Here is a 26267-nt window from a genome sequence, read left to right as displayed (position 1 = left end):
TTGATTATTTTCGTCACTTGTCAGTGCTTGAGACCACCACTTCCTTGTGATAGTGTGGAGTTTGATTTCGATTAATTGTAGCTGTGGACACTGATTTCGTTCTCCAGCTATTTTATTTATATAGCTTCTTTATCAACCACCGTGTTTGAAGCTCGATGTAAACCTCAATTCACTTAATTATACAGAGTTTATCACTGGACCATGACCTTTTTTTAGTACTGCTAAGAACAACAATCCTTATTTGTAAATTATCCGCTTATAGTGTGGGTATATTATTTATATTTGTTGCTACTATGACCATTCTAATGTTATTTGAAATTTGATTAGTACATCAGAGACAATTTTATTATATAATGGAGTCAATTAAACATCCCCTAAGACAAAGTATATCGAGCTATCACATCCATCTGTCACAGGAAGTGCTCTTTGAACTTTATGTATACATTTCCTATCGATGTCAGTTAAATTACAATTCTGAACTAGAACGACAGATTCTATTCTTTCTGCACTGTATTGTTTTGCAAACATTCTGGTTGTTTGCACATATATTATTCAATGTGACTAGAATATCAATTGCATATTGGAGATTTAGTCGGTGGCCCTATTGTGCAAGACGTCAAAGTCTTACATAACTGTACTTTTAAAATAAACCAATCCTAAACTGCCTCCTGCAGTAACAGTTTTACTCCCATATTCTATTTCCTGAATAATTATCAGTATTTAAATGTTTAAATAAACATGTTTCTAAAGCTAGGTTTCGTAAAAGAATTGTTCTGTGGTAATGGGCACGCAATAAGCTGTAGAAATTTTAATTACTGTACTGTTTACATCCCGCAACTATAGTGCACTGAGTGGTTATAATTAAACTGACGGTGGTACAAGTGTTGTAGTGGGGTCTGTATAAATTGCAGGACTCTGACTCTTTCTAGGTATGTTCGTTAACGGGTATGCTCACGGAGAATACTGGAAAAAATAATGGTTCCACCTTTTGCTACCAGGTGAAAATATGGCACTGTAAGCAGTCAGAATGTGAAATGTTTCAAGTTTTGACGTCAGTAAGCTGTTTGTGGCTTGGAGACACGTGTTGATTTCTTGTGTGAAGTGACTGTTAGTGTAAACGGTTAAGAAGATTGAAATTTTCCGTACGAAATGCAGTGACTATCGAGAAGAACCACCGTTGCCCTGCTGGCAAAGTTGCTTTATTAGAACGTCATCAATAGCAGTGCTGCATTACGGGATTATCGCCGACATGAACAGCTACGAAGGGGTCCCATGTCAATGAACGAGCTAAGAAATATGAGCAAACAATTTGAAGGAACAGGTGAATTATGTGGTGCAGCAAGGGAGGGAAGCGGCCCATTCCCTGGCAGTTGCTGAAGAAGTTTCTATAGCTATAGCTGACCATGTAGAACATGCTTTAAATTCTGCAGCCAGTGTTCGAACTCTGTCATGAGAATTGACTCCCAGTTCAAAAGATTATGTGGTACGTTTTACACTGGCATCTCTACAAGATCAGAATGTCAACTAAATGTAGGTCCAAGATAGGCTACAATGTCGCGACTTTGCCCTTCGTTTTTTGACACGCGTGGAAATGGATGACATATGACCAGGGAATATTCTTTGGACGGACAAGATACATTTTACTCTGCACGGTGCCGTGAATGCACGGAACTGTCGCACATGGGGTTCTACTCTGCCACATGTTGTGCAGAAACATCTACTGCACTCAACGTATGTGACTGTATGGTCTGGTTTCGTGTGCTCCTTCGATCTTGGACCGTTTTTCTTTTGAAGAGATGACACCCCGCATGGCGGTTAGGGGTAAAGTGACATCTGCACGTTATAAGGATCTCTTTGTGCAACAGGTGATTCCAACTTTGCAACTGTGTCCGCATCACTATTTTTATGCAAGTTTGGGCAACGCAGCATGTCGCTTGCCAGGTGAAAGATTTGGTTCGAAGAACCTACGGAAACGAGTGCATCGTATGTGGGTATTTGCAATATGTGTGGCCTTCAAGATTCCCCAACATAAGTCCGTGTGGCTTCTGGTTTCGGTGATATCCGAAAAATCGTGCCTATCAGGGATGTATCAGGACTCTTACTCATTTGATGGCTAGCATACGACGCCATATCGGTGTTGATTACACTGGACGTTCTACGAGCAAATGTCGACCATTCCGGCTGCAGCATGCTGAGTCTGCAGACCATATTGAACACATGTTGTAACTTACGACCATATCCTAATAAACGTGCCAGGTATGTGATCGTTTCTCTGCTTCGCCTGAGCCCACACCAATTCTGACTGCTCACAGTGCCATGTTTCAACCTGGTGCCAGAAAGTGGAGTTACTATTTTTTCAGCATACTCCGCTAGTTCTCTGATTAATTAACATGACAATGATGCGATGTATACAGTCCTCACTACATCACTCGTAACACCGTCTGTTTAATTATAACCACTCGGTACATGACGTACGCTATTTTCCTAAAAACAACAGTGTCTCGACTGCCATATACAAAGCCCGGGCCTGAATTCCCCCAAACGTCGTCGTCGGCTAATACTTGTATCCGAGTTTTCATTTTTCTCTTGCATTTCCATTACTGCATGACTGTTCATGTATGAAGATGCCTGTGATGGCTTATTAGACGAATCGTGGCATGAAACATGCGGCCACGTACATTACACATAATAGAGGGTAGAGGACATGGCTGGCCTGGTGAAGTTTGCATATCTAACGCTTCTCGTTTTCCTGCCTCCAACATTCCTGCTCAAAATGTAAGACAGCAGCTGAAGTAGTTGTGCGCCATTGTTTGTGATCTTCTGCTGCGGCGCACCAGTTACTTGGGTGTTTATGTTCTTCTTGAAATGGTCCTTATAGCGCTTCAGAGGAGCACCACAGGGCCTTCTAGCTGTGTTCACTTCACAATATAAAATTTCCTTAGGATGTCTGTTGTTTTTCATCCGCTGGACATGCCCCTTATATCTGTGTTGGTGATAATAACGATGGCTTCTATACTACACATCTTTGCCTTCCCAAGAACCGTAGTGTTTGATACCAAGTCACCCAATATGATATTCATAATGTATCTAAGCTTCCGTTGGTTGAATCTTTCTAGCGTCTTAAGATCACGGCGATATAGTGTCCAGTTTCGCAACCATAGAGTAGAGTAGACACAACAATTGCTCGACACACCATCAGTTTGATGCATAGTGCCAGATCTTTATTCAGGAAGACTCAACATGTGCGGCATGCATTCTGTCCTCTACGTCCTTTCCGACGAGCAGTTAATTGGTAATACACTTTCTAGATAGAAGAAGTTAATTACTTATTCCAAAGGTGCGCTGGAAATAGAGATATTGCGATCCAAAAGGGCAGTTCCAAGAGCTGGCTGTGCTAGTACCTCTGTTTTTTGGGTGTTTATGTCTAGGACAAACCGTTTATATGCAGTACCGAAACAATTTACAGTCAATTGCAGCTCTGCTGGTGTGTGAGCTGCAGAAGCATTGTCGTCAGCGTACTGTAGCTCAGTTATCTAAATGAAACTTGTGAAACTTTTAGAGTGCAATCGGACTGAATAAATAGCTCTCCATCAAATCTGTAATTGATTTCTACTCCTGCATTGTTTACAGACGATGTATCATAAAGCATAGCTGTTAGGTACAGAGTAAACAACGTTCTCGCAAGGACACATCCTTGTTTGAGCCCATTAGTAATAGGAAATTTGTCAGATGTTTCATTCTGGTGTAGAAATTGCCTAAACATGGCATCATGGAAAGTTTAGATCAGTTTAACAAAGTGTTTAGGGCAGCCAAAACACTTTTAAGACCTACAACATATCTCCTCTGCGACCTGTAGCAGAGAGGCCTTTTCTAGGTCACAGAAACACAAATAGTAAAGGCTTATGTTGTTCCTGTCACTTCTCCTGCAGCTGTCGTGCACCAAGGATGATACCAAAAGTTCCTTTGGAGGGGTGAAATCCACACTGAGATTCAGAATGTACAGTCTCGGAAAGAATCTGAACGCGATTCAACAGAATTCTAGCAAAACTTTTAGCAGCCGTGGAGACTAAGGATATGCCACGGTAGCTACCACATATGCTTCGATCGACAACAAGATGGCGACAATTGTGGAGTTCTTCATGTCAGCTGATACCCTACAGGTTTCCTGAATTAAAAGCAACAGGGAAAAAAGAGGTTTTCAGAGGCAAGCCACCACTCTGAATGACCTCGAGGGGAATGCTGTCAGGCCGGGTGCCTGTCTTGGTTTCATGCTATTTAGGGCCTTGCTAAATTCATGAAATGTCGGTGGGACTGCTACACTAGGATGTGTTGAATGTTGTGCGAGATGTTCGTGAAAGTCGTGAGCAGCACGGATTAAGAGTGAGCTGAAATGCTCTTTCCAGAGATTCAAGATTTCCTGACTGTCAGTTAGAATGATGGTGCTATAGGCGGCTTTCGGAGTTCCTTATGAGGAACGAACAGCCGTATGTATTTCTTTTATTCCAGCATAAAAATTCTCCAAGACCCTGGAATCTCACAGACTTTGGAGTTACTTGGCTTTTTTGTTGCCAACAGTTGCTCTTGATTGTTCCTATTTTAGTTTGACATTTTTGTTTAAGCTCTTGAAAGTGTGCTTTCTTTCCCACGGAGGTTATATCTTAAACCAGAGATAGGTAAGCATCCCGCTTAACACTTATGTGGTTCGTAATCACTTCACTGTCAATCCTCTGGGCCCGGGTTCGAGTCCCGTCTGGGTCGGGGAAATTTCTCCGCCCAGGGACTGAGTGTTGTGCTGTCCTCATCCTCATCGAATGCAGGTCCCCGAAGTGGCGTCAAATTGAAAAACCGGCACCCGGCGAACGGTCTGCCCGACGGGGGGCTTTAGCCATACAATTAAATAAATAAAAATCACTTCATTGTTGTCACCAATCCAGTCATTCTTCTTCCTTGAATTAAAACCAATGACATCGGCTGCAGTCTTTTTGATATTGGCGTTTAGAGTGGACCGCCTCGATAGCTGAGTGGTCAGCGCGATGGAATGCCATGCAAAGTGGCCCGGCTTCGATTCCCAGCTGGGTGTAGTGTTGTGTTGTGTTGTCTTCATTATCATATCATCCCCATCGACACCCAAGTCACCGAAGTGACTTCACCTCAAAAGACTTGCACCAGGTGACCAGTATACCTGACGGGAGGCCCCAGCCACACGACATTTCATTTCATATGTTGTATTAACTGGGGCATTGCTAAGTCGATCCAAAAGTGTGTCTTGCAAGTGAGAGTGAACAGTTTTGTTCTGCAGGCCGCGGATCGACGGACATGGAACCTGAGATGGCGAATCAGCAGTTTGTGATTAGTCCGGCAATCAAGAATGTTTCAATCTCTTCTTGTGACCAGGGCGTGTTTCTTGTCACGCTCCCGAGTGATGACATAGTCAGTGAGATGCCAGTGTTTGGAGCGTGGATGCATCCATGTGGCCTTATACCGATTAGGTAAGCGGAACTGCGTGTTGGTGACAAAAAAAAAAAAAAAATGGCTCTGAGCACTATGGGACTTAACATCTTAGGTCATCAGTCCCCTAGAACTTAGAACTAGTTAAACCTAACTAACCTAAGGACATCACACACATCCATGCCCGAGGCAGGATTCGAACCTGCGACCGTAGCAGTCGCGCGGTTCCGGACTGCGCGCCTAGAACCGCGAGACCACCGCGGTCGGCTGGTGACAAAAAGCTGGTACTCAACACAGACACCTAGAAACGCCAGACCGTTTCCATTGCCATTTCCAACACCTTGGTTACCCATGATGTTTCCTCAAAAACGATTCTTTCTTCCAACTCTAACACTGAAGTCACCTAGTAGCTGTCTCCAGCGAGGGGAATTCGAAGGGTCGTAATTCCTTCATTGACAGCGGTAGAGGTTAACCTATGTTGTCTCACCCTTTTTGTTTTTACCTCAAATCGTACAGCATGGGTGCGTGGTTCTGCTCGTCCTTGCCTTTCCAAAAGATGGTGTACCCTGAGGTAGCCTCACTGATATGTCCTTGGGTTGATAATCTGGTTTCACTTCAGGCAGCAACGTCTATATCTTATCTTCAGTTGGTACCTTGACCAGATGTCAGTTGATGATAGAACTGATTCTTTGTATCCTCCTCACGACCTAAAGTGGTAGCGTAGACAGATACAATGGTGACAAAGCTATCTCCGGCAAGGGGAAGTCGAAATGTCGTAATTCTTTCATTGACAGCAGTAGGGGTTATTCGAAGTTATGGTTCAAATGGCTCTGAGCACTATGGGACTTAACATCGGTGGTCATCAGTCCCCTAGAACTTATAACTACTTAAACCTAACCACCCTAAGGACATCACACACATCCATGCCCGAGGCAGGATTCGAACCTGCGACCGTAGCGGTCGCGCGGTTCCAGACTGTAGCGCCTAGAACCGCGCGGCCACCCAAGCCAGCTAATCGAAGTTGCCTCGCTACTTTTGTTTTTACTGCAAATCGTACAGCATGGGTGCGTGTTTCTCCTCCATCCTTTCCTTTCCGAAAGATAGTGTACCCTTAGCTAGCCTCTCTGATAGGTCCTTCGCCTGATAATCTGGTTTCACTTAAGGCAGCAACGTCTATATCTAATCTAGCTAGCTCGTGTTACAATTTAAGTCCAGAAGAGTCCTGACATTCCATGTTCCAGTAGTCATAGTCATATTGTTGGTTCTTGTTTTTTTTTCCCCCGCAAATTGGAAGTTACCTTTTGAGTGCGGGCTCCCAGCCAGTTACAAATGTGATTACCGATGTTTAGCTCACCTTTTCTAGTGCATTCCCCTGGGCAGCGTGTTAACCTAAATAGGCCTACCCAGTCGCAGATGGAGGACCGGATCCCTCAGTAGTCTTGTGAGTTGTCAGTAAGGCGACCATCACACACCTGCCTCCAGCGTGCGGGTACAGACTAGTAGCTTCCAGCCTCACTCGAGCCTGCTACCACCGCCCTTATCACGTCGCCACTGGACTTTTAGGAAGATGACTGGAGAAATTGCCAGTCACGTGATTTTGTATGAAGTGAATCTCAAGTTGCGAATAAATAACCCACTCACTATGATTCTGGAGTAATTCATCATGGCACATGGGTGTCAGACATGTAATTTCAGACACCAGAACTGCAAAGAACTGCCGCGAGTTCAAGAGCAGTAGAGCAGCCCCTTTACAGCCAGTTCGTCAGGCGTGACTCCTTCCGCCTATGCGACTGTTGGGAATCTCAGGCCTGAGATGTTCCTGTTCCAGCCGCTTCTCCGTTGGGTTTTAGGATGTCGGGGAAAAGGATTATGGGAAGGGATGCGGAAAAAGATGGGGCGCTATGGGACACACTTTGTCTGGTTCATCCGCTGAAACCGTACCGGCTTGCTAACCCTCTCAACCGCCAGCATAGCCCTCAGCTTCACATGAAGACACCGACCTCTCCGCCCAGACGGACAGAACCACGTTAAGGCGGTGTCCCCTGGAGAGGGGATATTTTTGTGGTAAACAGGCACTTTGATTACGAGACGTATTAGTTTCTGAAGGGCCCACGATAAACTGATGAGCATGTTCTAGGCATCCCTTCTTTGGAACTTGTTTTGATCATCAGGCTTCTGACTGGTTTGTTGTGGTCCGCCACGAATTACACTACTGGCCGTTAAAATTGCTACACCACGAAGATGACGTGCTACAGACGCGAAATTTAACCAACAGGAAGAAGATGCTGTGATATGCAAATGATTAGCTTTTCAGAGCATTCACACAAGGTTGGCGCCGGTGGCGACACCTACAACGTTCTGACATGAGGAAAGCTTCCAACAGATTTCACATACACGAACAGCAGTTGACCGGCGTTTCCTGGTGAAACGTTGTTGTGATGCCTCGTGTAAGGAGGAGGAATGCCTACCATCACGTTTCCGACTTTGATAAAGGTCGGATTGTAGCCTATCGCGATTGCGGTTTATCGTATCGCGACATTGCTGCTCGCGTTGGTCGAGATCCAATGACTGTTAGCAGAATATGGAATCGGTGGGTTCAGGAGGGTAATAAGGAACGCCGTGATGGATCCCAACGTCCTCGAATCACTAGCAGTCGAGATGACATGCATCTTATCCGCATGGCTGTAACGGATCGTGCAGCCACGTCTCGATCGCTGAGTCAACAGATGGGGACGTTTGCAAGACAACCACCATCTGCACGAACAGTTCGACGACGTTTGCAGCAGCATGGACTATCAGCTCGGAGACCATACTATCAGCTCGGAGACCATGGCTGCAGTTACCCTTGACGCTGCATCACAGACAGGCGCGCCTGCGATGGTGTACTCAACGACGAACCTGCGTGCACGAATGGCAAAACGTCATTTTTTCGGATGAATCCAGGTTCTGTTTACAGCATCATGATGGTCGCATCCGTCTTTGGCGACATCGCGGTGAAAGCACATTGGTAGCGTGTATTCGTATCGCCATACTGGCGTATCATCCGGCTTGATGATGTAGGGTGACATTGGTTACACGTCTCGGTCACCTCTTGTTCGCATTGACGGCAGTTTGAACAGTTGACGTTACATTTCAGGTGTGTTACGACCCGTGGCTCTACCCCTCATTCGAACCCTGCGAAACACTACATTTAAGAAGGGTATGCACGACCGCATTTTGCAGGTCCTGTACGGGCCTTTCGGGATACAGAAAATGTTCGACTACTGCCCTGGCCAGCACATTCTCCAGATCTCTCAGCAATTGAAAACGTCTGGTCAATGGTGGCCGAGCAACTGGTTCGTCACAATACGCCATTCACTATTCTTGATGAACTGTCGTATCGAGTTGAAGCTGCATGGGCAGTTTTACCTGTCCACGCCATCCAAGCTCTGTTTGACTCAATGCCCAGGCGCATCAAGGCCGTTGTTACGGCCAGAGGTGGTTGTTCTGGGTACTGATTTCTCAGGATCTATGCGCCCAAATTGCGTGAAAATGTAATCACATGTCAGTTTTGGTATAATATATTTGTACAATGAATACCCGTTTATCATCTGCATTTCTTCTTTGTGTAGCAATTTTAATGTCCAGTAGTGTACTCTCCTCTGCCCACCTCTTTATTGCAGAGTAGCACTTGAAAACTTGATTTCTCCAAATCACTCCAGGCAAATGCCGGGATGGTTCCTTTGAAAGGGCACGGCCGACTTTCTACCCCTAATACGATGAGACAGATGACCTCGCTGTCAGGTCTCTTCCCCCAAATAATCCCCAACTTGCAAACTACGTTCTCAGTTATTTGCTGGATGTATGGTTCAAATGACTCTGAGCACTATGGGACTTAACTGCTGAGGTCATCAGTCCCCTAGAATTTAGAACTATTTAAACCTAACTAACCTAAGAACATCACACACATCCATGCCCGAGGCAGGATTCGAACCTGCGACAGTGCCGGTCGCGCGGCTCCAGACTGTAACGTCTAGGACCGCTCGGCCACTCCGGCCGGCTGTTGGATGTAGCCCAGTCTCTGTGTTCCTCTTCAGTTTTTGCCCTTTACAGCTCCCTCTAGTACCATGGAAGTCATTCTCCGATGTCTCAACAGATGTCCTATCATCCTGTCCCTCCTCCTTCTCAGAGTTTTCCTCAAATTCCTTTCCTCTCCGATTCGGCGCAGAAGCTACTCATTTCTCACCTTATCAGTCCACCTAATATTCAACATTCGTCTGTAGCACCACTTCTCGGATGCTTCGATTCTCTTCTTTTCCGGTTTTCACACAGTCCGCGTTTCACTGTCATACAATGCTGTACTCTATACGTACATTTTTGGAAATTTAGTTCTCAAATTAAGGCCTATGTTTGATACTAGTAGACTTCTGGTTGCCAGGGATGTCCTTTTTGCCATTGCTAGTCTGCTTTCAATGTCCTCCTTCCTCCATTCGTCATTGGTTATTTTGCTGCCTAGCTAGTAGAATTCCTTAACTTCATCTACTTCGTCACCATCAATCCTGATGTTAAGTATCTCGCTATTCTTATTTCTATTACTTCTTATTAATTTCGTCTTTCTTTGCTCTACTTTCAATCCATATCCTGTGCTCATTAGACTATTCATTCCATTCAGAGGATCATGTAACAGTTCTTCACTTTCACTCAGGACAGCAATGTCATCAGCGAATAGTATCATTGATATTCTTTCACCTTGACTTTTAATTTCACACGTGAACCTTTCTTTTATTTCCATCATTGCCTCATCGACGTACTGTTTGAACAGTAGGAATGAAAGACTACATCACTATATCCCTATCTTACGCCCTTTTTAGTCTGAGCACTTCGTTCTTGCTCGTCCACTCTTATTATCCCCTCTTGGCTCTAGTAAATATTGTATATCACGCCTCTTTCCCCATAGCTTACCCCTATTTTTCTCAGAATTTCGAAAATCTTGCACCATTTGACATTGTCGACGCTTTTTCCAGGTCGACCAGTCCTACGAACGTGTCTTGATTTTTCTTTTGTTTTGCCTTTACCTTTCCTAAAGCCAACCTGATCGTCATCTAATACGTCCTCTATTTTCTTTTCCAATCTTCTGTTTGTTATTCTTGTCAGCAACTTGGATGCATGAGCTGTCAAGCTGACTGTGCGATAATTCTCACACTTGCAAGATCTTGCAGTCTTCGGAATTGTGTGAATGATATTTTTGCGGAAGTCAGATGGTATGTCGTCGGACTCATACATTACACACACCAACGCGAATAGTCGTTTTGTTGCCCCTTTCCCCATTGATTTTAGAAATTCTGATGGAATGTTATCTGTCCCTTCTGCTTTATTTCAAGCTCTCTTCTAGATCGACTCATGTTTCTTCTTCTATCCTATCAGTCAAATCTTCTCCCTCATAGAGGTCTCAGTGTACTCTTTCCACCTATCCGATCTCTCCTGTCGTTTTATTTGGTATATTATGGCTAAAAAAAAAGCTCCTCCCAAAGATTTAATTGTGCTGTAGTAGGAAAGAGATTACGTACATGCTCCAGGTTATTAGTTTGTGTCTTCACGACGAACAGCAGTGGGTGCCCAAAGAATTTTTAGCGATTTAGTGAACATATTATAAAGATATTTGTAGTGAAGAACGCACTGGACGAACGGGAGATTATGGCTATATTCAATGTGAGTGTACGCTGGACCGGATCATTGTTGATCCTGGAAGCGAAGAAAATGGTTCAAATGGCTCTGAGCATATTGCGACTTAATTTCTGAGGTCATCAGTCACATAGAACTTAGAACTAATTAAACCTAACTAACCTAAGGACATCACACACATCCATGCCCGAGGCAGGATTCGAACCTGCGACCGAAGCGGTCGCTCGGCTCCAGACTGTAGCGCCTAGAACCGCACGGCCACTCCGGCCGGCTCTGGAAGCGAAGAAACACTAAGAGATTACTATTCGCCCATTTAGCAACATATGTTTCATTCGTTTTATTTGATTTCTTCTTATCCAAATATTTTTATAATGTATATGTTTCTGCTTATTTTTCTTCCTTGTAACCGTAATACAAGAGCGATGAGTACGTTTATGATTCTCACGTTTCTCATTTAGTACCTGACGGTCCATTTGTAAATACATGAACATTTCTGAAATGTGAGAAACGTTAGGCATTGAGTTACATGTCGTGCCACGTAATTATCTCTTCTCTTTCAGTACACAGTGACCTTAAATTGTTAAGTTTGGGGTCATGTACACGTCAAAACTATCTTGAAACAATTACCCAACTAAATGGGTTGGTCTCTCAATATCCACTTTAGCTACCATCCAGCATTTATGGAATCACCAATCTGCCACCACTGTTGGCATCGCGAATGCATCCATTCAGTAAACGTAGGCCCAAACCCCAAGGTCGGTGTTGTACAGACTGTCGAAGACAAGTTAGGATCTATGGCGTACCAAAGTAACCAAAGCTGCGGAGAAGTCATCTGACAGCGATCTGCATGATACCCGCAGTATCCGCCATCTTATGAGCTCTGGATGGTTGATGACGTTTTCCTACAGCAGCTGAACACCGTATATTTCGGGTTCTTCATTCTCTGAAGCTGCGACATGGCAGTGGGACTCTGGAACATATGGAGATCTGTATCAAGGCCAAATTGAACCACAAAGGAGGAGATTCGGTGGGACACCACTCGCTGATACTCTTTCGAAATCTGACACTTGCTTCACTAAATGACTTTCTGTGTATTTGAAGACAATCACCTCCTTACGCCACGCCTCCTTAAGCTAGACTCTTCATACGCCACTTCATGTTTTGTCTGAATACTAGTCAACAGTCGAAGCGGTTGACGCTAACTCTACCTCGCTTCCCTCCACTTACAAAACCTCTAATTCCCTATTAATGATGAGCTAGTAGTAATTATTGAGCTACTTTATGATTAGCAATTTAAGACAGGTTTTTTTTTTTTTTTGTTTTACAGGTGACATACAGAATCAACAACGCGTACTGGTTTCTGGCTCCCATTGTCAGGAACATAATGGCTGCAATATCTAAGAACGTTTCTACCAGCGAGAGAGTTATTCCCCTTCCTATATGGCTGCCGTTCGACCTTCGATCCTCGCCCGTCTATGAGATAGTGTACAGCCTAGAAATGGCTTCCGGATTGGCTGTTTCAGAGACTACTGTGCTCGTGGATGGCACTCTGATAGCACTGATACTGCAGGTGGTCGCCGAACTGGCTGTCCTGAATGACCACCTCGCTGACGGCGCAACTGCCACTCTAAAGCATTCAGCAAGTGACGTGACCATCATTCAAGGTGAAGTCCAGGACTCAAATGTCCAGGTACCGCTGAAGTCATCATCGTTCTTCGCCGAAGGAGCTATTTACGATCTCTCGCACAGTGGGAATTCGAAAAGTTCGGAAAGTGAAACGTACCAACAGCTAGTTAGCAATATTCAGCACTACCAAACCATTGTAAGGTAAGCCAATAATATCAATGTAATGATTCGATATTTTCAATAAATTCATCCATGGAAATATAAAAATCAAAGAAATCAGTTCATTAAAGCAGTTATTTGCGGTATTATCATATTCTGAAATTTCTATCCTGTCACCCTTGCTGGGCAAATATATCTTCCTACCTTTCTTAACATTCCTTGTAGGGCCCGTCGTCATAGATGCTGTCACAGCCTTTATCATCACTGATAGCTTCCTCTGCGTTAACTGATTCGATAAGTTCGGGTCTGTTTGTGGCCAGGAGCTCTAAGACGTTACCCTCACGAGCTGGTTCTCTATCTGCTCAAGACATCCAGAACAATGCCACACGATTCCTTGTCTCTGGCACCAGTTTTGATGGCATAATACTCCCAATCTATACCTGGCAACTTGAAATCACCCGCTATTACAACGGCATGATCAGGAAAATTACTAATGATAATCTGCAAGCTCTGTCTGAAGCGTGCTACAACTACAGATTCTTACCCATGGGGTCTAAAAAAGCAACCGATCACCGTTTTTGACCGTTCTTTGATACTCAATTTCACCCAGATTAATTCACATTCGGAATCCGTGATAACCTCGCTAGATTTTATCGAATTTTTTACTGCAATAAACACTCCGGCACCATTGGCGACTAACCTATCCTTACGATAAACATTCCAGTCTGAACTTAGGATTTCGTTGTCATTGACGCCTGGCTTCAACCAGCTTTCTGTTCCCAATACTATCTGTGCATTATAACCTTCAATAAGCGATACTAATTCTGGGACCTTTCCCTGGATGCTCCTGCAGTTTACTAAAATCATATTAATCTTTTCCATCTCTGATATGCGAGGACCAAGATTCTCTGAGGTCACTGTGGCTGATTTAACAGGCAAATCGTGTTTGCTCTCAAGGGAGGGGTCCTCTAACCTAAAAAAGCCCCATCTGAACGCCACACGTACTCCGCTACCCTAGAAGCCGCTTCCTGCGTGTAATGCACGCCTGACCTATAAAGGGGAACCCTACAATTCTGCACCCGATAACGAAGGCGAGAAATTCGTATCCGACACCTTCCGGCCCCTCCCACCGGAGGTTCGAGTCCTCCCTCGGGCGTGGGTGTGTGTGTTGTTCTTAGTATAAATTAGTTTAAGTTAGTTTAAGTAGTGTGTGAGTCTAGGGACCGATGGCCTAAGAAGTTTGGTCCCTTAGGAATTCACACACATTTTGAACATCCGACACCGTTGCAGAGCCGCCTGAGCCTCTGGTTTTGACCTTCCACTCTGATCTAAACCAGAGGACCGCGATCAACCCTGGGCACGACGCTACAAATAGACAACTTTTCCTGCACCTCACGTGCGTTACTAGTTGCCTGCACCATATCAGACATCCGCCGAAAAGAGCCGAGGATGGCCCTAGAACCCAAGTGCCAGGTGTCATTCGTGCCGACATGTGCCACTACATGCAGCTGGTTGCACCCAGTGCGCTCGACAGCCGCCGGTAGGGCCTCCTCCACATCACGGATGAGACTTCCTGGCAAACATACCGAATGCACACTGGAATTCTTTCTCACCTTGCCTGCTATCTCCGTGAGGGGCTCCATCACCCGCCTAACATTGGAGGTCCCAATGACTAGCATAACCACCCTCTGTACTTGTCCGGACTGTGCAGTAAACTCGACTGCTGGCCCAACAGAAGAGGCATCCCGTGCTGGCTCACATTATCATCAACACTGGGAAGCACCTCGTACCTGTTGCGAAGACGTAGGGAGCCAGCCTCACAGCCTCCTCCTTCTTTCGCCTTCCGCCCAGTGACACGCGAACCCACCACTGTCTGCCATCCACTCTCGAGTGAGGACAGACCGGTTAGGTGTGGCCGTGCGGTTCTAGGCGCTTCAGTCTGGAACAGCGTGACCGCTACGGTCGCAGGTTCGAATACTGCCTCGGGCATGGATGTGTGTGATGACCTTAGGACAGTTAGGTTTAAGTAGTTCTAAGTTCTAGGGGACTGATGACCACAGATGTTAAGTCCCATAGTGCTCAGAGCCATTTAAACCATTTGAACTAGACCGGTCAGATGTTGTGTGACGTCCGGGCCATCAGGGGATTCCAGTGACACCAAAGGTATCGCAGATCTCGTCACTGGCGCCCCGGCATCACCCCAACTTTGAGCATTAGATAGAAGCTTGTCGACGGTAGCCAACGCAGCTCCCAGCTGTTCGCTGACAGTAGCCAATTCTCCCTTGTGTCCGCTCACAACAAGCACAATCCCTAGACATATCGTCCTGCGAAACGGCTCTGGACAGTCGGACAGCCAGGTAGGTGGTCCTATAAGGGTTTCGTTTTTACCGATTGTGATATGGAACCATAAAAACGTAACGCGCTGTCGTAATTTTCGTCCTCAAACGTTTATTATTCTGTGAACCACCACTGAAGGCTCAAACAGCCTACTAAGCAATTTCTGCAATCAAGTCTACAGCAAATTTTCTCAGTACCAGTAATGTTAGACCACATCACTATGAATTATCTACACGAAAGGTTTCTGAAAGAATTAATATACATGTAAGGTTTAATAAATTTTTAGGAGAATGTGTTGACGAATGCAATTTACAATCAGCTAATAAATTGACTATAACGAAACGGAACGGAAAAGTCCAGATCTTAAAACTGTTTCAATAGCTAGGACACTGTAACTCAAAATTTATCATCAGTGGCGTGAAGGCGTCTCCGTAAAAATAGTGAGACGAACGCAACAAAGTAAAATCCAAGAAAAATTTATTTCACGCAGCAACCAGTGCCCAACTTGTGAAGTGAGAGATAGTGAGAGAGACCTTAGCACGCAAGTTTGCATGTGTAGAAGACTTTAAGAACTGGTTACAAATTGTAAATAAGCTAAATGTAGGAAAAGGATCAATTATATCCGACACTGACATACTGACAGTGTTAAAACTGGAAGTAACTAAATAAATTGGCTAATAGTAAACGGGGTGAATTTTACAATTAGAAATGACACAAATACTGGTCACAGACTTACCGGCGTATGTCAGAGAAGATCACAAAACAGTACCACGGTGGTCAAAGTAAAAAATCAAGTTAATAACTATCCAGACGTCACTTGTTCCGCAGAACAAGAGAAAGATGTTACAGCAGGCTCTCCGCGGATGGGTAGTATTTACAGGATATTGAAGGAAAATTGCCTGCAGATCAGAGTGAAAAGTCGAGTGCTGGTGACAACGGATACAGTTATACATAGTGTGCTACAGAGATAAATAGTTATTACTACTTACATAGCTCAGGAATCACAAAGATGTGCGAATTTTTATGACAGCTGAAAGGATTCCAGTATCTGTACCGAATGATCAGGCCGTAGTGGAAGATCAGTTGACATTATAGATTTGTTAATCGGTTTTCAAAAAGGAGGGGATAATTTGCGGTACGAAATGAGTCGTAACACCACAAAAGATATAATTAAAATTAAACTGAGGGATTCTAGCGAGAAGGACGTAAGAGACTAAAGGAAAAATACTTAGGCATAACAAATGGAATAATTTTTGCAACGTCGAATGTAAGAGGTGTGGATTCTAAGTATATTAATTTGTTAATTTATCATAGCCCAGTTTCTTGATGACGATAGCGAACCGTTACGTGTAGCATTACATGTATTTGACTATTGATGATAATCTACTTATTTTCTTTCTATGTTTCTTTCTGAATTAAGTTTACAATGTCTAAAAACTACTTTCTATTTTCTTCTCTGTTCTAAAGATAAATAAATAAACGTTTAATTAAAGAATGATAATGTAAACACAACCATCATTAAAATAATATCAGGAAGCAAAGGGCTTTTCTTTTATTGATGCGGCCTAATTTATTCCTAGATACACCAAACTACGAGAATGCATTACTGTGCTGTGGATAAAAACTGAGCACCAGAGGTATCAAATTACTGTTATGTAAATGATACAATAGCGAGAGTGAGTTTTAGAAGACCTGGAAGTAATCTATCAATCAGTGAAATTACTAATCAAGAAGAAAGCAGAAACGAAGAATCAGAAATATTATATGAGGATCTTCGAAAAGTAGAGGCTTCTTGATAACTTTGGAATCCTGATAATCGCCCTGACGCTACAAATTCATTGCCTGCCGCAGTGGCCGTGCGGTTCTAGGCGCTGCAGTCCGGAACCGCGGGACTGCTGCGGTCGCAGGTTCGAATCCTGCCTCGGGCATCGATGTGTGTGATGTCCTTAGGTTAGTTATGTTTAATTAGTTCTACGTTCTAGGGGCTGATGACCTAAGATGTTAAGTCCCATAGTGCTCAGAGCCATTTGAACTACAAATTCATTGATAATATTTCTTGTCATTATTCTTGGATAGGGAACATTCCTTTAGAACTAATGACAGACATTTTGAGAATTGTCAAGAAACATCAGGATCCACAAATTTGTAAAATGCATTTTCCAGTCCTGGAAGATAGTTTTCTATTGCTAAACAATGGATCAAGTCAGTTTTTCGGACGTGTCCTCAGGTATGCTTTTTATTTCCTTCCAAAAACTGTTGGTGTTCCACAATAATTAGCGGCAAGTATAAAAATATAAGAAAATTCGGGTTTGAAACGTTTTGTCTGCGCAATGTATTCAGTCAGTTTACAGGAGACGGGAGACTGGATCCAAAACTGGGAAGATTGATGTAACTGAAGAAATCAACCACAGAAAGTAAGAAGAAAAATCAGAATCTGGGACATGTCGGTTTACAAAATCTGTTGATAGAGTCGTGGCTTAACATTAAGTTTTACATTATAACACACAATGAAACGCATCGGTGAGGTTTCCCATTCTTCTTTTTTAGCTGCGTGAATCTCCTACAAGAAATTCTCAGTCGTGCCACCTCCGTACTCCTCTTCTGCACCACAGTCTGCATTTGTTTCCAAGTCATCGCCACGGCTGTTGTAAGTACCGCCAGTCGACGTAGACTAAGTGCATGGCCAGTCATAGAGTTCTAACTTTATTTCCCCACAGTTGATACAAATGTTAGCAGTCTGTTATCATTTAGAACCACCTGACGGCCTTAAAACGTTAATCTGTATCTAAATAATAAATGGATCAAGGCTCTAAACTGTTCCACGCATGGGAGCTTCAGCAGCACACACCCATTCACTCCAGTATGTTTTTTATGTCATTTTTCCACCTTCACATAAGTCTTTGTCTCGGCCTTTTCCCGTCTGTTGGCATTAAGCAGAGAATTTCCTTGGTCTCTGCACAATCCCTTCATGTGCCGCCCATCTCCACTTTATTTCGGTTAGACTCATACACTGTGAGCAAAATAAAACTGGCCCAGAAAATGTGTAATGCACTGTCACATACGCAACCCCACTTGCATCACCCACATCAGGCGCACATGCAGTAGGTCGGGTTGAGTATCTTCATGTACATGAAATACACAGAGTTAAAGGATCACTTTTTCAAAACCCCGTAATTCCTAACCAATGCGACACTTAAGTTCAAAATCTGACTCAAAGGTGCGTAGAATTTCCATCTGTAATGGCAAAAAACGTGGCGTCCTGCAAACTCGCTCTCTGACACGTGGACGTTTCTAACAGCTGGGTGTCGACACATGCGGAAAAAGGTCTCAGCTCAGTGTAATGTGGGTTAATTATGTCACACTGGTACAAAATTCCACGACAACTTCGCCCAACGCCGCCGTGTACGTGCCCCGCGATGTGAAGGTCGGTACAACCTCCTCTTACCCACATTTCACCTGTTCTTTCGACGCCGGTTCGATGGAGATCACAATCGAGATCCCTAGCGTTGAAATCAAGCGGTTTTCTTATGAGTGGCCGAGGAAAATGTTCCAGACGCACTGCCGCTTAGAATCGACGCGAAAAGCCCGCATGGGGTGGCACAAAGGGCGTCAATGGACCCCCCCCCCCCCAATCTCTGGGGCGTCCATTCCCACACATTTCGCGGCCGAAAACGACAGGTCGCAGCCGAATAGCAGCAGGAAGACGTTCTTCACAACTTTTGGCACTGCTGACACCCTCAGGCATTTAAGCCCTTCTCTGAGGACATTGTGGAACTGCACCACATCGAACTCGAGCGCAGCCGTGTGGAGCGCAGCACGACCACAATTTTTGCGTTGGAGCCACTAGGGACTGTCCAGAACCATTCGACGATATTTGAGCGTGATCTGAAGTAGCTAAGAGTGCTTATGCTTTTCCGGTGCTTCTATTTTGTACACTTCCGTGGACTCGACCGAATAATAATTTGACAATAGTTCTCGGAATGCATCATTTCTACCTCACAAAATTTGATATTAAGATGAAAGGGGCTTTATTTCAGTGCAGACAGATCTGTCGCTAACAGTAGAGCTGAGGCACAAAGGATCCAGGGAACAGAATGGAGTGGACTGTCGAATAATGTACTCCAAGACCAAGTAATTTTTATGCATGTGAAAATTGTGAGAGTCTGCTCGATAGTGGCCATACCAGTACAGGACATTTCCTTACTTAAATTGTTGATTTAGTGTCTGGGCTACATATAAATACTGATATCAAAAAAAGTTTTGCATTAGCTCGGTTCCTAGAGTTCCGGAACCTGTACAGAAAATTGGAATAGAGAGCAACATAAACATCATTTCCGCCCTTTTTATTGCTCTTGAAAACCACACATTTCATGTTGTACCACCACGCAGCGAGACCTTCAGAGGTGGTGGTCCGGATTGCTGTACACATCGGTTCCTCTAGTACCCAGTAGCACGTCCTCTTGCATTGATGCTTGCCCGTATTCGTCGTGGCATACTATCCAGAAGTTCATCAAGGCACTGATGGTCCAAATTGTCCCACTCCTCAACGGCGATTCGGCATAGATCCCTCAGAGTGGTTCGTGGGTCACGTCGTCCATAAACAGTCCTTTTCAATCTATCACAGGCATGTTCGATAGGCTTGATGTCTGGAGAACACGCCACTCTAGTCGAGAGATGTCGTTATCTTGAAGGAAGTCATTCAAAAGATGTGCACGATGGGGGTGCGAATTGTCGTCCACGAAGATAAGTGCCTCATCAATATGCTGCCGATATGGTTGCAGTATCGGTCGGAGGATGGCATTCACGTATCGTACAGCCGTTACGGCGCCTTCCATGACCGCCAGCGGCGTACGTCGGCCCCACATAATGCCACCCCAAAACAACAGGGAACCTCCACCTTGCTGCACTCGCTGGACAGTGTGTCTAAGGCGTTCAGCCTGACCGGGTTGCCTCCAAACGCGTCTCTGACGATTGTCTGGTTGAAGGCATATGCGACACTCATCGGTGAAGAGAACGAGATGCCAGTCCTAAGTGGTCCATGCGGCATGTTATTGCGCCCATCTATGTCGCACTGCATGGTTTCGTGGTTGCAAAGATGGACCTCGCCATCGACGTCGGGAGTGAAGTTGCGCATCATGCAGCCTATTGCGCACAGTTTGAGTCGTAAGACGACGTCTTGTGACTGCACGAAAAGCATTATTCAACATGGTGGCGTTGCTGCCAGGGTTCCTCCGAGTCATAATCCGTAGGTAGCGGTCATCCACTGCAGTGGTAGCCCTTGGGCGGCCTGAGCGAGTTCCTGTCTCTCTGTATCTCCTCCATGTCCGAAAAACATCGTTTGGGTTCACTCCGAGACGCCTGTACGCTTCCCTTGTTGAGAGCCCTTCCTGTCACAAAGAACAATGCGGACGCTATCGAACCGCGATGTTGACAGTCTAGGCATAGTTGAACTACAGACAACACAAGCCGTGTTCCTCCTTCCTGGTGGAATGACTGGAACTAATCGGCTGTCGGACCCCCTCCGTCTAATAGGCGCTGCTCATGCATGGTTGTTTAAATCTTTGGGCGGGTTTAGTGACATATCTGAACAGCCAAATGGATTGTGTCTGTGATACAATACACGCAGTCAACGTCTATCTTCAGGAGTTCTGGGAACCGGGGTGATACAAAACTTTTTTTATGTGTGTATCTATTAGCGCTTTTTCAGTATCATAGTTTGACTGTCCATTGTTTTTAAGTAAATTTTCTATTCGTTTTTTAATAAATAATTTCATTGTTCCCATCGATTCTTAAAAACAATATGGGACCTGGTTTAGATAAACTCCGAATTTAATTCATCACCTTACTAAACTGTGCACTACCTGTTCGCAAATGTCAGGTTTCAGAACACGGGAGGCGTGCCAACATTATTAAACTACTTAAGAAATGAAATGTATCCGAATGCACTAGTTGGAGAAGTATCACGCTTTCATCGGTGTCAAGTAAAGTCTTTTGCCTCGTTCTTATAAAAGCGATACAAGAAGCAGTAGACTGTCGACTACGAAACAGGTCTGAACAAACATTTGTACTGAGAAACATAACAGAACAATGCATAGGTTTCAACTGTCCACTGCACCTAATCTTTCTTAATTTTTTTTAAAACAGTGTTTTGACAACACACACCAAGAATCATTGTGGCATACTGTAAGCCTATATGGAATCTCTGGTCATACTATAGATGTTTTCAGAAACCTGTACCTAGACTCGATCAGCTGAATGAGAACAGAAGATGGCAAAATCCCTTCATTTAGCATTTCGGAGGACTAGGCAAGGACACATTTTGTCACGATTACTTTTCATGTTAGACGCAGATTTCCTAATGAGAAAAACTATGGGCAAATCCAATTAGTGCCACTCCAATTAGTTCCAACTAAAGCGTTACAGTGGGCCGTCGTGGCTTACGGATAACAGAAACCCCACAAAGTTTACGACTACCAAGCAGGATCGAACTGTCAATTCTGTAGAGCTAAAATGAATGGCGTTTAAACAAACACACTGTGCATAAAACGTGAAAATGTATCTACTCAAATTATAGTAAACAGAAGATAATACAAAATGTGGACTGATTTCCGTATATCTCCGAAGTTCGTCCGTTTGTTATCAAGTTCATCGCTACCTAAAATACAACGTCAACGAACAATGAAGATGGTTCACATAAGTTTGATAAACCGTATTCCTTCTTCGTGTTACCAGTTTAAGGATCTGAAAGTTACTTGTGGGCTTGACGATAATAGTTTCGGTCTCAGTTTCGAATTTGCCTCTCTCCTCATGACGTTTAATTGAGAGCTGTACTACTTATGCATTTACACTTCAGTATACTGAGGTAAGTTGAAGGAATGCTTTATTTTTGTAAGGCCGTTAGTACAGACTTGACGGAAATTGTACCCATAGCTCTGTTATAATCTATGAATCTCATACTTTTTGGTTCATGCCACAATAGCCGTCTCACGACTTGAGGGTGACTCATTGTGCTATAATTCTTCTCAAGTCAGTTCATATTTTTACTTGATAAAGTGTTTTTCGAATGAGGTTATTTGTAATTCTTGTGATCACCTCGGACTTAACTAAGCTGATGACTATATACCCTCATGTTCAGAAAAAGCAGAACATCTTGAACGAGTACAGATAGGACGTTCATATTCACAGATCAAGTAGATTAGTACGTTCTGCAGAAATGAGTAGAATTTGAGTCACCTCGGTTCTGGATGTGTCCTGTTGCCTAACAGACACAGGGTCCTTTGAGCTGTACTACTTTCACCTGGTTCTGCATTCACCTGGTTCCAAAGTTCATCTGTGGTGGTTGGCATTGGGTCACAGTGCTGCACCCATGATTTCGCCGTGTCCCACACATTTTCCATTGGCGAAAAGTCTGGTGATCTGGCGGGCCAGGGCAGAAGGATGACGTCCTGTGCCACCAAGAAGACTCGTATTCGTGCAGCAACATGTGGTCGTGCATTGTCTTGCTGAAAAATGGAGCCTGGGGTGTTGTGCAGAAAGGGTACGGCTATGGGTCGCAGGATGCCATTCAAGTAGGTCACACTGGCCACAGTTTCCTGGACACGCACCTTTTGTGATTTATGGTTGAACCCAATAGCACCCCACACCATATGGTCTTGAGTTGGCGCTGTATGTGTTGTGCGAATGCAGTAACTGTGATGCTGCTCCCCCTGTCTGTGGCGAACCAAAATGCGGCCAACAGTTTCAAACAACCAGAACCTGGATTCGCTCGAAAACACTGTCTGATGCTATTCCCGACCCCATCGATTGCCCTCTAGCATGTTTCAGCACATTCGTCAAAGGTAGGCAGCGAAGTGGACGACGCCGTAATAGACCCCTGATAGTGTACGATATGTTCCACAGTTGCGCCAGTGCAGAGGAGGACACAAATCTGTCGTGCAATGCCATTCAGATTAGGTATCCATCTTCAAGGAGGGTGGTCTGGGTTGTGCGATCTGACCCATCTCGTCGTGTTCTATGTCTTTTCGTGAGCCATTCTACACACACCCGTTGCATTGCTGAAGCACTTCGTCGCACATGAGCAGCAATTTCGATTATGGATGAATCACATTCTTTCACGCCAATAATGCGCCCTCTTTCAGAGTCATAGATTTGACGGTACGGTTCGTGCATACGTCTGCGAGGCATCCTGCGCACCTGCTCAAGTCTCACTGATCCATTACCTTCTGTTTGTAGCAATTTTTAGCAACAACGAGAGCCGCAGCCACATTTTACTGGTAGGTGATGTTGCGCCAACGCACGGATGTTGACCTGGAATCCGCGGACTGACAGGGTTCAAGTGCTCATCATTTCTGCAGAACATACGAATGTACATATCATGTGAACATGAACGTCCTGTCTCTGGTCGTTGAAGGTCTTCTGTTTTTCCCGAACATGATGTAGTTGCTTCAAGAGTTCTGTCGCGAAACATGCTGATCAAAGAAGACTGCGTTCGCACAAGGATGCTCAAAGGGTAATGGTGGGTACTGCTTGTGCAAATGGTGGTAACTTACGCACTACAACTAACCACGATGCGAAGACACTCAGTATCTGCTTCTGAATGGGTTCAGAGAGCTTTGTATACGTGCTTTTGCTATCTCGGACGCCATCCTGTAGTGTTCGACCACGGAAACAAAAGGTTCTCATAGTCAACATGACAGTGGGTGAGGGTGGAACCGTTTCTGTTGCTCTAACCCCGTGGGACGGCAACGGCCTCTTAGGGCACAAGTTGGGCCACCTCTATTGGCACTAATTCTCAGAACGTGGAAATAATTAGTACCCCTTAATGTCAGTATGGCTCCAACTTAAATTCGACCATAACAGCCCCGAACTTAATGGACTTTCACTGTCTTGCGCTCTTTGTAAATTACGTAAATGGTGAACGTGACAGTTACTTCATCCCCATTGATCGACGGTCCTCCATGCAGGCAACCCATCGATGGTATCCGTTGACTGACGAACATTTATCTTATTACATAATATGACTGATTTATTTGAATGGCTTTCTAATTAATTCGCTGCTAGCTCTGTGATTGACATCAATGAAGTCGGAATTTTGCAAGCAACTTGAAACTGTGATTGAAATTACGAAATTAGTTTTATTTGGGTCTCTTTTTATATGATGGTTACTGGACTAGACAGCCATTCTGGCTTTGCCCAAAGCATTGAATGCATTTGAAAGTCTCCAGATTAAAGTTTCCCCAATGGTAATGCCGTGTTAGCTGTTATTTCAGCCTATATTTTGTGGCCAGCTGAGTTACTTTTCTACTTCATTAGCACGTAGTGATAGCTTGAGGAGTCTATTTACTGCAGCACGAAATAAGGCCTTCTCATCACGTTTACAACTGATTTTAAAGTAACTTCCAAGTGAGCTTCAGTTTGTAAAATTGTAAAGGTAACTTTGAACTGGATGACAATGCAATATTAACTTGCTTTCTTGTCTCTCTGATCCACCTAACTTCCATAGGGGTAGAGGTGGGAGTGAGTGTGTCGGTGAAAATGTTTAGTAACACCTGACAGCTTGGCTGCCTGCAGGACAAGCATGTTGTGCAGGTAGTATAGCAGTGCATTCCAGGCAGTAAGCGAACAGATGTGCAGAGCTCAGCAGATAGGCAGGAAGTGAGATGAACATCGCATTCTTGTCTTACTGTCTATTCAGCACAAAATTTTGGTTGATTTTAAACCAGCTGCCAATGAACTGGAAGCCTGAGGTGTTAAACATAACACAGAAATGTATATCAATGCAATATTAACTCATTTTCTTGTCTGTGTGTGGCAGAGGGTACTTCATTTACCATTTTCATGATCTACAGACTTAAAGCTTTAAACCTAACGGAGAACTGAATTAGAATACAGTATTATCTAGCTTTCGTGTCTGGTGAAAGGTGGAGGATAGTTTGTGTACCACTATCATATCCCCCTTTACCTGTTCCACATACACGTTGTTCTCAGGAAGAACGGTAACTGGTAAGCCTCTGTTTGAGCTCAGATATCTCTAATTTTTACTTTTACGGTCTTTTCACGAGATATACATGGGAAGAAACAATATATTGGTTGAGTCTGGCGAAGAGACAATGAAATAATGGTAAAATTTGTAATCCCTCCAAGATGTATGAAATCGATTGAAAAATTTCACACACAGACACAGCTACAGTGCGAAAATAGTTATTTGAATAAAAATTGATTGTTAATATACCACGTTTTGACATTCCAATATAAACCATAAAACTATAACTTCCAGTCCCATATTGATTTCTAAATTCAAGCAGATAGTCCTGATAATTTGTGATTATGAATTCTTAATAGCTTTGCTGTGAAAATACTTTTAAGATTTAAAGAGTAAAACGTACAGTACATGCAATACATAAGTGATGCATGAACAGTTCACATCCATTCTATTACCCTACTTACTAAATTATGCATGAATAATTTACTTCTATTGCATGCGGCCCACATTTTTCATTTTAAATCTTTCAACAATTTTCATAGCTATTAACATCTGTTTAGGAATCTGCGGGTGATTACGAGAAATTGATTCATGAATTAGTTTAATAGGTTGCATACTAAAAGTTCTTTATTAGTTAAATATTTATTATATTGAGCAGGATGACATGATGCAGCAAGAATGATGGTGTCAGAAGATGTAGGTTTGATTCATAGCAAAGCGAAGACCAAAATATATAAACAAATAAATAATATTATCTTGTTGGTACTCCATTGTAAAGGCAACATTATTATGTATTTTGCTACAGGCATTTCAAATTGGTCAGTTTCTTGTAGTGAACTGTAAAATGAGCACTAGCGTTAATTACAGGAAGTTCTTTAACTAATTTATTTTCTAAATAATTGACAAAAATGTCAAAAATGCTATTGGAGATACTATGGCTAATCCGTCTTTTTGAAGAAAGATTTTGTTTTGAAAACTATAATAGTTGTATTCTAGTACAGTTTTCAGTTCTACAATAATTTCCATAACGCCTTCTGCGTTAGCAAACTGTTTT

At 43.7% G+C, this 26267-nt stretch overlaps 1 protein-coding gene across 1 annotated transcript in view; it reads left to right on the top strand.

Annotated features, from left to right (window-relative positions):
* LOC124712369 overlaps positions 1-26267 on the top strand; it is a 136741-nt gene that overhangs the window by 66188 nt on the left and 44286 nt on the right. Inside the window, exon 4 of the mRNA XM_047242665.1 lies at positions 12437-12799. Coding sequence (XP_047098621.1) covers positions 12437-12799 — 363 coding nt within the window. The remainder of the gene's footprint in view (positions 1-12436; positions 12800-26267) is intronic.

Source organism: Schistocerca piceifrons, chromosome 8 (genome assembly GCF_021461385.2).
Source record: "Schistocerca piceifrons isolate TAMUIC-IGC-003096 chromosome 8, iqSchPice1.1, whole genome shotgun sequence".
Classification (NCBI taxonomy): Eukaryota; Metazoa; Arthropoda; class Insecta; order Orthoptera; family Acrididae; genus Schistocerca; species Schistocerca piceifrons.
This window is presented reverse-complemented; position numbering and strand designations above follow the sequence as displayed.